This window comes from Enhydra lutris, unplaced genomic scaffold (assembly GCF_002288905.1).
Source record: "Enhydra lutris kenyoni isolate GAN:26980312 unplaced genomic scaffold, ASM228890v2 scaffoldscaffold13, whole genome shotgun sequence".
In the NCBI taxonomy this organism is placed as follows: Eukaryota; Metazoa; Chordata; class Mammalia; order Carnivora; family Mustelidae; genus Enhydra; species Enhydra lutris.
The window spans coordinates 26,758,942-26,771,324 of record NW_019154097.1 but is presented as its reverse complement, the minus strand read 5'-3'; the positions used below and the strand labels follow the sequence as shown (position 1 = coordinate 26,771,324).

Sequence of the window (12,383 nt, the reverse complement as noted above, 5' to 3'; positions counted from 1 at the left end):
ACCTGTAACACTTCATTTTAGCCGAGCTAACCACCACCATGACACAAGGATGGCGGCACCTGCCATGGCCCAGGAGTGCAGGCGAGGCAGCGTGGAGGAAGGCTCCATAGAGGAGTGTTGTCTGCGGGCCTGAATCTTATAGAAGGTTGAGCAGGAATAGATTTAGGAGAGGAAGGAAGGACATTCTTTATTTTTTTTTTAAGATTTTATTTATTGGGGCGCCTGGGTGGCTCAGTGGGTTAAAGCCTCTGCCTTCAGCTCAGGTCATGATCCCAGGGTCCTGGGATCGAGCCCCACATCGGGCTTTCTGCTCGGCGGGGAGCCTGCTTCCCCCTCTCTCTCTGCCTGTCTCTCTGCCTACTTGTGATCTCTGTCAAATAAATAAATAAAATCTTTAAAAAAAAAAAAGATTTTATTTATTTATTTGACAGAGATCACAAGCACGCAGAGAGGCAGGCAGAGAGAGGGGAGGAAGCAGGCTCCCTGCTTAACAGAGAGCCCAATGCGGGGCTCAATCCCAGGACTCAGACATAATGACCCGAGCCTAAGGCAGAGGCTTACCCTACTGAGCCACCCAGGCGCCCCAAGGAAGGACCTTCTACTAAACAAGTTTAAAACAGGGAGGTGAGTGGCACACGGCATGCTGTGGGGATCTTAGGCAGCTGGGATGGCTGACTTTGGGACAGTAATGGGAAGTGAGACAAGAGGTCACTGGCCAAGGCCCAGCACAGAAGGCCATGCAGACTAAGCTAAGGAGTCTGGCTTGTGTCTTATGGATTTCAGGGAACAAATACAAGAGACATGCAACTTCCCTTCTGTGATTTAACTTACCCTTATTTGAAAACGATTTATGTAACCCACTCCTGATGGGAGAATACACCCAGTATCCCGAAACAGGTGGAGGCCCACTGTCCTCTTTTCCATCCTGCTGTCCATGACGTGCTTTTCCAACAGGAGTTGAGGCTGTACACTTTAGGCCGACACCAGAGTCCTTGGTGGCCTGGGAACTGTGGCTGGAAACCTAAAATAGATGATAGAAGAGCCCACTATTTATCAGAAATGAAAAGGCTGAGTTGGAGAAATGCCTAAGTCTAGAACAAAGTTGAGATGTGGCAAAGTTGAGAAAGAACTGGTTTCTTTTCATAGATTCTGATTCTCATTTTTCAGACAGAAGACAGACATGATTACCCAGTCAAGTCAGGTAAATGGCCTGAGTGTGGCCTCTCTTCGCCAGTACTCATCTTTCCTGGAGGCTTCTCCCCTTTTGCCTTGTTCTTGATGGCCCACCAACAAAGGCCAAGGAAACCAGTGAATTTTCAAGGCCATCTGGGATATCAGTCTCCTGCTGTCTTGACGTCCCACCAACAAAGGTCAAGGAAACCAGTGAATTTTAAAGGCCATCTGGGATATTAGTCTCCTGCTGTCCTGGGAGCCTGGCGTGGGCCAAGAGGCTCTACTCCGCCACCCTCCCTCCTTTCCAGTCATAAACAGGTCTGCTTCCCAAACCCTCGGCCAGCTCAGCCTTCCCACGTTACATCTAACCTACACAGCTTCCGCCTCCAACCATGGTTGTCAAGGCTGTCTGGATTCTGGTTAAGTCGACACAGCCCTGGGACCCTAGTATATCAGCCCCTCCCCCTGACTGTTGCCTGTCAGCTGATCCTAGCAGGGTGTCACCCAGCCCCTCTGCTCTGGATGTGGGCCACTTACCGTCCTCTCCTTACTTCTCACTTTCAAGCCCCAAACCTTGGCTTTTTGTCTCCTGAACATCCCTCGGTGCCATCTCTTCTCCTCCAGCTCCACTGCTCTAGCTCCGGCTTCTGTCCCTCATGGAATGAGTTCACATAGCACCCCTGCACCACCCTGCCCTGCCCCAAGTTCACCCACCGCAATTCGGGCTCCCACACTCAGCCCAATTACTCCTCCTAAACTACGTCTCTGATCACAGTACACACAGCCTCGGTCCCCAAGGTCTCCACAAGTCAGTGCAAGAGATTTTGAGGCCCTTTTCAAAAAGCATGAGCCCAATCTACTTTTCCAGACTCACCTTTCACTGTTCCCATCCAACCGTCCAGCCCCACAAGGCTACTCACCACAGCTAAACCAACTCTCCCCTCCACACCTTCCTCCCTCCTAAAAGCCCACCCCTTGAGGGCTAAGTGCTGATTTCATGACTGTGTGTGAAGCCTTCTTTCCTGAACTTCCCCACTGAGGGATCCCTAACACTTCTCTATACCAGAGCACACAGGTAAAGTCTGTTGTCACATGCATGCCCCTGTGGTAATCACACAGGTGTACCTGTCTCCCCACCAGTGCATGAACTCTTGGAGAGCAAGGGCTAGACCATTCCTCATAGCACACCCTCCCCACCCCACATAGCACCTGACCTAGATTTCAGTGAACACAGAATGAAACGTGGGCTAAAATCAAATGAAATCCAGGCACCCAGTTTTCTATCAGCCTCTGCACAATTTTATACCCATTTCCAACAGGGCGTCTGGGCTCGTCACCTTATCCCCTTGCAGTATCTTCTATCAGGCACCCACAACATGCTACCTGAGCAGGAATGGGCAATGGCAATACTCTTGAGAAGGCCCTATTTTCACCTCAAATATTAAGGATCCTTAAGAACCTCAATGCATTAGCTTAGACATATTATTCTTGACACCTTCTTCACAAATTGGGAGAAGAGAACATTGTCACATTTCCTACAAGAAAATTCAGTATACACTCCCAGCATCACAGACTTCCTACTTTTGATGATGATGGTGGTGGCATAAAGTACCAGTAGCCTCGTCTTTTGAAAGGATCTGTCATGCTGCTGATGTAATCATTCTGATGAGAAACCTCACGTCGAAGTTCGGCAATTTCTTCTAAAACATTTTCAAAGCTTCCTTTGTTATCTGCGAAGGAATGCCAGTCTGTGAAATTGGGCGTGAAATCATCTATTTCCCTCCTCTCTCAATGTACACGAGTGATGCCATGGTGGCCAATAACTTTGATCAGCAACTCAAAGCTGACTTTTCAGCCTGTCCCATGGTAGTTTAAGTTTTTGCTAACACGTAAAGAGGACAAATAAACCCCTCTGTTGTTCATTTATAAACTGAACCAGAGAAAGAAAACAGATCTGTAAACATTGTTTCTTTTGAAAATTCAAAAATCTCTTGTCTCACTGTAATCAAGTTTCTTAAAACTCCACTTACATAAAGTGTTTTTTAAATTCTTTGCTTTTATTCATTAAGCTAATTATTACAGCTCTGTAAAGCAAGCATGGAATTGATCTATCACAGTTAAAATAAATTTGCTATGGTGAAAAACAAACGGGATGATCTTTTTTTTAACGTGATTTGACTTGATTTTAGAACAACTACCGAAATCAAAGCCCAATACTTTACCAGCCCCGGTGAGGTCCAGTAAATTCCGCAGCCTTGCTATCTCTGTCCTTTGTCTCTCCATTGTCTCATTTAGTTTCTCCATCTCCACCACCTGTGAGTGCGCTCCTCCAGTGCCGACATCTACTTTCTCCATCTGATTTCGATACTATTAAAAATATCACATACACAAAGTTGTCCATGAATACTCTTTCCCAGATGCACTTATCCTTGCAACTCGAATTAATACTTCTAGAACTTTTACCCATGCTTTCCTCATGAGGATGCCATGTCACTCCTTGTATTGAAATCGCACTCTGCCTGGCACACTTCCAAATTCTCTGAGCAGTCACCTCTACTACTTTTGTCTTTTAGGAACCGACACAGGCCCATACGGAGATCTCAGAGTCCCAGCACTGACCTGCTCCTCTTTATCTGTGAGAAGGTTCTGCAGGAGTTCGATCTCTGCTTCCGCTTGGGTCAGATCCCTGGCTGCTTGCGCTGCCTTTCTGCTGAACCTCTCCGTCTCCTGCAGCTCCTACTGGGACAGAGGTAGGAGAAAGGCAGCACTGCTGTCATTCGCTGTCTTTTTCAAGTCTCCCCTCCTCTCAGATCAACTTCTTTGTTTTCGCCCAATTGCCAGCCTGGCTACCCCATGAGTGTGTGGCGCTGGGTCCCACCCTGTCCTGCACTGTTCCCATCACTTGGCAGCCTGCTCCACCCCTCCACGGGGCCAGGTGGGCGGGGGGCTGCATCAGAAAGAACCAGAGCTAACCTCTTCTTCACTAATCTCCAGTCTTCCATGACTGGGGTCTCTCTGGACTCCCATCATTAACTTGTCTCTCCTATGATCTATCATCTTCATCTCAGGAGCATCTGTACCCTTCAAACTGCTGGAGACAGCATTTCAGTCAGAAGGCAGAACAGCCCGAGAGGTCACTATTATCTGACTGCACAAGATGAAAAGTCTGGGGTTCAGAAGGATGACATGGCCAGCCTTTGAAACCTTGGTTCAGGTGTGTACGCACACCCATCTCCCTAGGCAGAGCTCTACACTCTGAGGTGGGGAGAGTATGTTTCATTTGATGGTTCCTGTCAGGGCTCAGGAAAGGGCAGGACCCAAGGCAGGGCTATGAGGAGAGAAATACAATCCTTAAGTCTGAAGGGAGACAGACAACTTTCCAGTGGTTTCTAAGATAACCAAAGTCTATAACAAAAGAGCAATAATACAAGTGGCTAGGTTTTGGGGCAGCAGTGCCTGTGGAAGCTTGTTCTGGACACGTGGACTCACCTCTGCTCGTTCCTGGTTAATTTTCATCACAGTTCCATGAAGGGACTTGAGCTGGTCTTTGGCGACGGTGAGCTCAGTCGTGGCTAACTTATCCGAGGTGGCCACGGCTTTCTTTAGTTTCTTCAATTCTCTGTCTAAACCAAGAAACCGTTCCTGAGACTTGGCATCTTCAAGTTTCTTCTAAAATAAAAGAAACATTAAACTCATGAACTCATTAGACTCATGAACAGTGAGTCATATGGCAGCAGTGAATGAAGACACAAGCTCCATGAGGGCAGGGACTCCGGTCACTACTACCCAGCCCACGCCTAGAATGATAATATCTGGCACAAAGGAGGTACTCCACAAATAGTCATTGATTGAATGAATAAATAAAATCAACTAAAAACTGTATGGTAAACTTAGAATTAAATCAGTCTTCTTAGTCAAGAACCATAAGCGATCACAGATTCATTTACTCATTGGAAAACCATTTCCCAGTACCATCACCAAGTGATGGACCAGACCCTTGTGATTGCTGAGTCAGACCCTGGGAGATGATGGTAAGTAAAGCAGACTGGGCTATTGCCCTGAAGGAGCTTATGAGAGACAGATAATAAACAAATGCTCAGACAAATATATAACAAAATGGTGGCTAGTAACTATTAAGGGACAGAACAGGGTACTTTTTGAGAGAACAGCAAGAGAGACGGAGATTGGTGGGGAGGGGGCAGTCAGAGAGAAGGGTGGAGGAACGTGGTCCAGGAGAGGTAATGGTATGTGGGAAGGCTAGGAGAACTTGGCATTTTTGAGGAACTGAAAGAAGGAGCCTGGTGAGAACAGGAGGGAGCAGATAGAGGTAAATCATGTCAGGCCTCATAGGCTTAAGAATTTAGGTATTTTTCATAAAAATAACAGAAGTTCCTGAGAGGAGGGAAATGGCCAGGTAGGAGACAGGGACTAACAAGAGTCAATGCCTGTTTCTGAAAGAGCACGGTGGTGGCTCTGTGGAGCAGGCTCATGGGTGGCAGCGGGAGATCAGTCAGGTAGCCGTACCAGTTGTTCAGAAGAGAGATGATGGCTAGACTGGGGTGGTGGTGGCATCAGAGAAGGAAAAAAGGAACCATATTCCAGATATATTTTGGGGGCAGATACAATAGGACTCGGGAACTGAAAGGTTCTTGGTCAAGTATGAAGCAAGTCACTCGCTGAGGCTGAGAGAAGGGAGAGTGACCAGATATGAAACGGTGGGGCACAGGAGAGTGAACTGACCAGAGAGAAGGGTAATGCCACCCATTTGAGGTTGATGACCAAGAGATTATAATGATACCGTATGCCTGGGTGGGTGACATTTTTCTGCAGAAATGCTCAGCATGGGTAGCAGCGCAAAGAAAGCATATCACTGCAGTTCTGTCGGGCAAGTGAGACAGGAAAAAAGGACAAGGGATTTGAGGATATTTGCAAAATTGGCTATAGTGGGGGGCCACGGAATTTAGGTCAGGCGATGATGAGGAAGGTGGACAGGAAAGCCTAACTTTCTGTTAGGTTCATGCCCTGGAGTTGTCTATGACGTTGAAAAATTGTCAGTGTGGGGTCAGTGGATAGAGTTACGAGCAGCATGGGATTTCAGAGGTGGTGGGCACAGTTTCTGAACTGGCCAAGGGGGAGGATGTGACGATGGGAGGAGATGGTTGAGGTGGGATGGAGAAGCAAAGAGAGGCCAGCGTGTCAGAAAGGAAGATGAAGAGTTAAAAAGTAATTTCCCATGGATGTGTCCAGTTAGGCAAGGGGTTTTAGAGGAGGCAAACTCAAGCCATCAGCACTCACGCTCCAAGGTCGCTCCTCACATGCCAGTTCGCTCGTTTTCATCAACCACGTCACCTGTTTCAGGCCCTTGACTTGACCACATGTATCCCGGCCTCCCCTGGGGTCCAGTCCGCCTCTGGGCCAGCAACCTGTGGACCAGGCCCTGCACAGAAGGCCTGCTCCTGGGGGGCAGGACCCAGGCGTGGGGACAGAGGTGTAACGCTTTCCTAGTCTTCCTACCTTTTTCTCTAACGCCCGGAGTTGGGCCAGAATTCTCTCCTTCTCTTCATCAGCTTCCTGAAGTTGGAGATCTGTAAGGCCTTGGATTTCCTCCATACTTTTTAGATTTTCTTGCAAATAGTGAATTTCATTCTCCAACTGCTGGATTCTTGCTTCGTGCTGCCTCTTATCAAAACTAATCTGTGAGGAAATTAAGTTTCAAAGAGGATTTTTAAGCAAAATAAAATCTTTTTAGAGAATCACATTTCATTTTACTAAAAGAGGGTAATGAAATGTTGTACTAATGAGTTACAGGGCATGGTTTTATCTTGAATGTTCTCTAGGATCCACTTTAATGGTTGCATCATTGTTAAAAGAATGACAGCCCCAAAATCAGATTCTGGCACGATACCACACCCCAGCAATGTAGTATTGTTTGCCTGCATGCTCAGCAACATTTCTTTCTCACCTGCTTCCAAAACAAGGAAAACACAGCCACAAAGAAGCCTGACTGATATCAGTAACCACATTCACAGCTGACTTTCAGTCACAGGCAGTTTGACTGGTTAAGAGTGAAAATATCAGTAAGTATACTGTATTTACTTGAGAAGGAAGCATTGCAATTTGTTGAAAAACAGGAGTACTGGCCAAACACTTCCCTCCAGCTGCCTCTCGCCTGCTCCTTACCCGTGCTTCCAGGGCCCTCTCGCAGGCGTGCCTGAACTCTTCTTGCCCGCTTGCCAGTTTCTCTTGCTGTAGGGCCATTTCTTCCTGGAGTTTTCTCTCTCTTACTTGTGCTTCCTGTCTTTCCCACTGGGAGTGTGCAAGGATTTCACTGAATTGTTTCTGCAAATCAGCAAGACTTTTCCCTAAGACATCTGAGGAAGTATGGATTCTGGTAAGGGGAAAGGAAAGATGGTGTGAATTTTATGACTCGTGTCAGATGCTGGGTGCAAACATGCTGGTAACAGTGCAGGAGGAGAGAGAGCTGTCTGGAAGCCTGGAACAGGATCGTCAGTCACAGCAACTCAGTGCCTCCTAAGTGTAAATCATTGTTTTAGCCAATGACCGCTGTCACTCTGAAATCACAGGCTCCTAGGGGGCCACCAATGCTTGCTCAAAGAATAAATGTCTGTTTCATGTATTTAAATGAGCCTTGCTTTTGATATTTATTTTCTACTTAAAATGCATAATGTGGCTCTACTTCCTGACCATATGCAATGAACTTTCAAGAAAGAGTTACTCTTAAAACTTCCTACTTTTTAAATTAAATAATACCAAAAAGTATGAAAGATTTAAAATGTAGAAAAAAAATCAGTGACAGGCAGTTTGAACGAAGCAATCTTGTGTCTCGATCACGGAAACAGGACACAGGAACACTTACAAAAGAATTCGGCCATTAACAGAACTTGGGAAGGTGAGTCTCTATGCACCTCTTGCTCCTCACTCAGCAACCTCAACACCTGGAGGTCCTGATTTTTCATTACCTCATTTCCCCAGCTCCTGACTTCAGTTTTTTCCTTAGCTCATCTACACGAGCGGCCACTTCTTCTGGACGAATCAAACCATCAACCACATGGTTCAGGTGACTCTGGAAATCTTTAAGTTGCTGTTTTAATAGGTCATTGTCATCCTAGGGTCAGTGGTGAAACGGGGAGGTAAAAGTTACCAAAACAAAATTTAAAATACACACATATATCCATACACAGACTATAGTACTTGTCATATGATAGTTCTATTCAGTTCTTTAAAAAATGCTTTCTATTTGGGCTGACAATATCTGAATCTACCGACCAATGTAGTCACAAAAGACAGAACCAGGCATTACAATGTTTCCTGATGTGATACAAAAATAACTACCTATGAACACTACCTATGAATGTCTTCTTGCTGAGAAGTAATTAACTTGAATGTAAATAAACCTCCATATGCAACATAAGGACATATGAATCAATACCAGAAAAGATGCAACCGGTAAGATCTAGTATATAGGAAACTATAAGGACAAAGACCTGGTTTTCTTTAAAATATTACAAAGGGGGAAAGAAGGAAGAAACCTAGAGACTAGAACAGACTGAAGAATCAAGTCAACCAAATGCAACGTGTGCACTTCATTTGGCTCCTGATGCTAAACAACACTTGTAAAAACTGAGAGAGAGGGACGCCTGGGTGGCTCAGTTGGTTAAGCAGCTGCCTTCGGCTCAGGTCGTGATCCCAGCGTCCTGGGATCGAGTCCCGCATCGGGCTCCTTGCTCGGCAGGGAGCCTGCTTCTCCCTCTGCCTCTACCTGCCATTCTGTCTGCCTGTGCTCGCTCTCTCTCCCTCTCTCTCAGAAAAAAAAAAAAACTTCAAAAAAAAAAAAAAAAAAAAAAGAAGTTTAAAAACTGAGAGAGAGAAGGGTCATGGGACTGGGTCCCGCGCTGGGCTCCACACTGAGTGTGGAACCTGCTTAAGATTCTCTCTCTCCCCCATCATCACACTCAGGCTCTCTCTCTCTCCCTGGAATGAAACAAGACCAAAGTGTATGGGACACCTGAGTGGCTCAGTTGGTTGGGCAACTGCCTTCAGCTCAGGTCATGATCCCAGTGTCCTGGGATCGAGTCCCACATTGGGTTCCTTGCTCGGCAGGGAGCCTGCTTCTCCCTCTGCCTCTGCCTGCCATTCTGTCTGCCTGTGCTCGCTTGCTCTCTCTCTCTCTGACAAATAAATAAATAAAATCTTAAAAAACCAAACTGTGTGAGATAATCTGAAAATCTGCATAGGATAAGGCATTTGATATTAGGGAATTACTATAATTTCAAGATATAATGTGGTATCAGTTCATGCTTTCTTAAAAAGCCTCTGTATAGTATTTACAGATAAAATAAGATTTTCAAATTTTATTTATTAGAGAGAGAGAGAGAGAGAGAGAGAGCGCATGAGTTGGGGTAGGGGCAGAGGAAGAGGGAGAAGCAGACTCCCCACTGTGCAGGGAGCCCAATGCAATGCAGAGCTCAATCCCAGGACCCCAGGATTATGACCTGAGCCACTCAGGCTCCCCAAGATTTTCAGATTTATTTCACAATAATTCAGTGTGTGAACAGGTGTAAGGCATGTGTTATGGCCAGCATTACAGAGGAGATAGGGCTGGCCGTGCGCTGATAACTGGTGAAGACAGGTAATACGTGTGTGAGGATACATTTTCGTATTCTACTTTTGTATGTCTTTGAAATGCTCATAATTCAAAGTTAAAAAAACAATACCAAAAAACACTTTGCCATGAGACTCTGTCTGCCAAGCAACTAAAAATGAAACGTCTAGTACTAAAACTTCTCTAATAGTTTATAATTCTCTGTGGGAATATTTGTTACATGCCAGCATATTTTTATTATTAACAAACACAAACATCCCCAGAATTAAATTCACACAACACCCCTTTCAAGTAAAAAGAAACTGTTAAAATCACCTAAAATTGTAAAGAAAAATAGTTCTGCACCCTAAGGTGCTGACTGTATTCTCCGGAATACCTACACTCCACCTGAGTGATTAATTTACTTCAAACTAGTGAAATACTCTTAACTATGGTGGAGAATTCAGAATTGCAATGAACAGGTTAACTGCCTCTCCCATTTGGAGCCTGTTATCTGTAAACTGTCCTGCCCACTGTCCTGAGGTGCCCAGATTTGTACTGCTGTCTAATCTTGGCCACAGGTGATCTGACCCAAGGCCAGACAATCCGCTGACTAGTCAGAAAACAAGTTCTCACGCTCTCCAAAAATTGGACCTAGATCCAGAACATCAAGTCCATAAGAGCAGGCCTTGTCAAGATATGTCAGCTCAGGGCTGGAGTCCACGGGGCACATTCAATGCCCGCAGAGATAAAGCAGGAGAAATGAGAGAGCCATGTAGCTCCTGAAAGACAGACTGACAGAGCAGCTCTGTCTTCTTTCTGGAGCTTGTGTCAGTAGGTTTTGGCTCATTGCAGCTGAATGATTTTCTGACAAAGATAAATGCAGAGTGAGTTTAACCTGAACTCTGTATCAGGAGGTTAGCAGGCTAAGGACCTAGTTCCAAATAAGGTAGTCTCACAGCATGGGCTAAGTGTTCTGGAAAGCTGACTTCAGTTCCTAACTTGGAGGAGAAGGCTCCAGAAATTTTAGTCCCTTCCTTAAGAGATGTATACTAAAGTATTTATGGGTGGAATAAAGATGTATGAGATTTTCTTTTGAGGTATTCCAGCAGAAAAAAAACATGTGGACTGACTGAACCAAGAATGGCAGCATGATGACTGGTCAAGCAGAGTAAACCAAAGGACATAAGACTATTCTGTTTTTGTGATGACTTGAAAATTTCCATAGTGTTCTACTGAACACCTGACACACAAGTCAAACAAGATACACCCTTTATGATATTCGCTTCAAATATTCAGCTGATAGCATTAAAAATTAAATTCTGGGTTATTACATTTCCTTAAACTTTGAGGAAAAAAATATTCAAGGCATTGAAAGGAGAGAATTTGGATGAGCTTATTAGTCTTTAGTTATCACAAACCAGCCCTGCATGGAAGCCTTCCCTAAAACCATAGCTGCTCTGCCCTTTTATTTCTGATGAAGTATGACACATGCCACCTCAGTCAGCCAAGTGGCCCTTGGCCTCACAGACTGAGACCTGAGTGTTGATCCAGGTACTTGTTTGCTCAGACATCTGTGCTCTCTGGGAGTTTAATTATCTGGAAAATCCTGTCCACCTGCTTCTCTGGCAGTTTGTTAGGCAGATTATGACACCGGCAGTAAAAATACTCCGCCAAAGCAAACCCCCATAGATGTAAAGTGACTGCATTTTATTTTAGAAAGACTTATTTCATTTTAGAGAGAAAGAGAGAGACACAGCATGCACGTGCCTGCGCACACACAAGCAGGGGAGAGGGGAAGCAGACTTCCCACTAAGCAGGGAGCCTGACGTGACCCGGGGCTTGATCCCATACCCCCAGGGCTCAATCCCATGACCCTGGGATCATGACCTGAGCCGAAACCAAGAGCTGGACACTCAACCAACTAAGCCCCTCAGGTGCCCCATGACTGCCTTTTTAATAGCATCCTTTCTGAGGAGAGGATTATGAAAACTGTTTACAGTTAAGAAGTTCTGCAACCCACTTTAGTTAAATTCCTGGATAATTACAAAGCTATTTCAGCGGAAGAAGAATGCATCAATCTGATCCTTTGAGCTCAGCCTGGTGACAAATCTGCTTCTCAGAGAAATGTCAGGTAATGCCTTCTCCTGTGAGTTTGCACAGTCCTCACTGTGTACTCCCGACTGGCTCCAACTCTTCACACCCCCAAAACAAGCCGAAGGACATGTGTGTCAATAATCTTACAGCGATGGGCTCACAAGGGACACAGTACCGTCCCACCCAGATCTTTCTTTTCTAATAATTCAAGTTGCTCACTACAGGTTGGAGCAGGTTAAGCGCCTGAGGGTGTCCTACGTAAGAATATATCCTGAACAGACATGTCTCTACCTGCAGCTGTTTGAGTTGTGTGCGGAGCTCACTATTTTCTTGGTCCTTTCCTTCTGAGAGCTGGGCTTTTCTGACTGCATTCTTGAGGGCTTGCTTTTCCTTCTCAAGTTCCTCTTGAAGGGCTGATTGTTCTAACTATCGCCATGGGAAGCAACAATATGAAAACATAAACATAAACACAAAACATAACACTTAAATCTCTAAAGGCATAAATATATTT

The 12,383-nt window shown here is 45.4% G+C and overlaps 1 protein-coding gene across 2 annotated transcripts in view; it reads right to left on the bottom strand.

Moving 5' to 3' along the window:
• LOC111145661 (centriolin) overlaps positions 1 to 12,383 on the bottom strand; it is a 91,506-nt gene that overhangs the window by 29,563 nt on the left and 49,560 nt on the right. For both annotated transcript variants that reach the window (XM_022500740.1, XM_022500739.1), the window contains exons 15-23: positions 12,164 to 12,298; positions 8,154 to 8,299; positions 7,354 to 7,561; positions 6,688 to 6,867; positions 4,663 to 4,842; positions 3,793 to 3,909; positions 3,396 to 3,540; positions 2,755 to 2,903; positions 832 to 1,021 (exon numbers count right to left, since the gene is read on the bottom strand). In XM_022500740.1, coding sequence (XP_022356448.1) covers positions 832 to 1,021; positions 2,755 to 2,903; positions 3,396 to 3,540; positions 3,793 to 3,909; positions 4,663 to 4,842; positions 6,688 to 6,867; positions 7,354 to 7,561; positions 8,154 to 8,299; positions 12,164 to 12,298 — 1,450 coding nt within the window. The remainder of the gene's footprint in view (positions 1 to 831; positions 1,022 to 2,754; positions 2,904 to 3,395; positions 3,541 to 3,792; positions 3,910 to 4,662; positions 4,843 to 6,687; positions 6,868 to 7,353; positions 7,562 to 8,153; positions 8,300 to 12,163; positions 12,299 to 12,383) is intronic.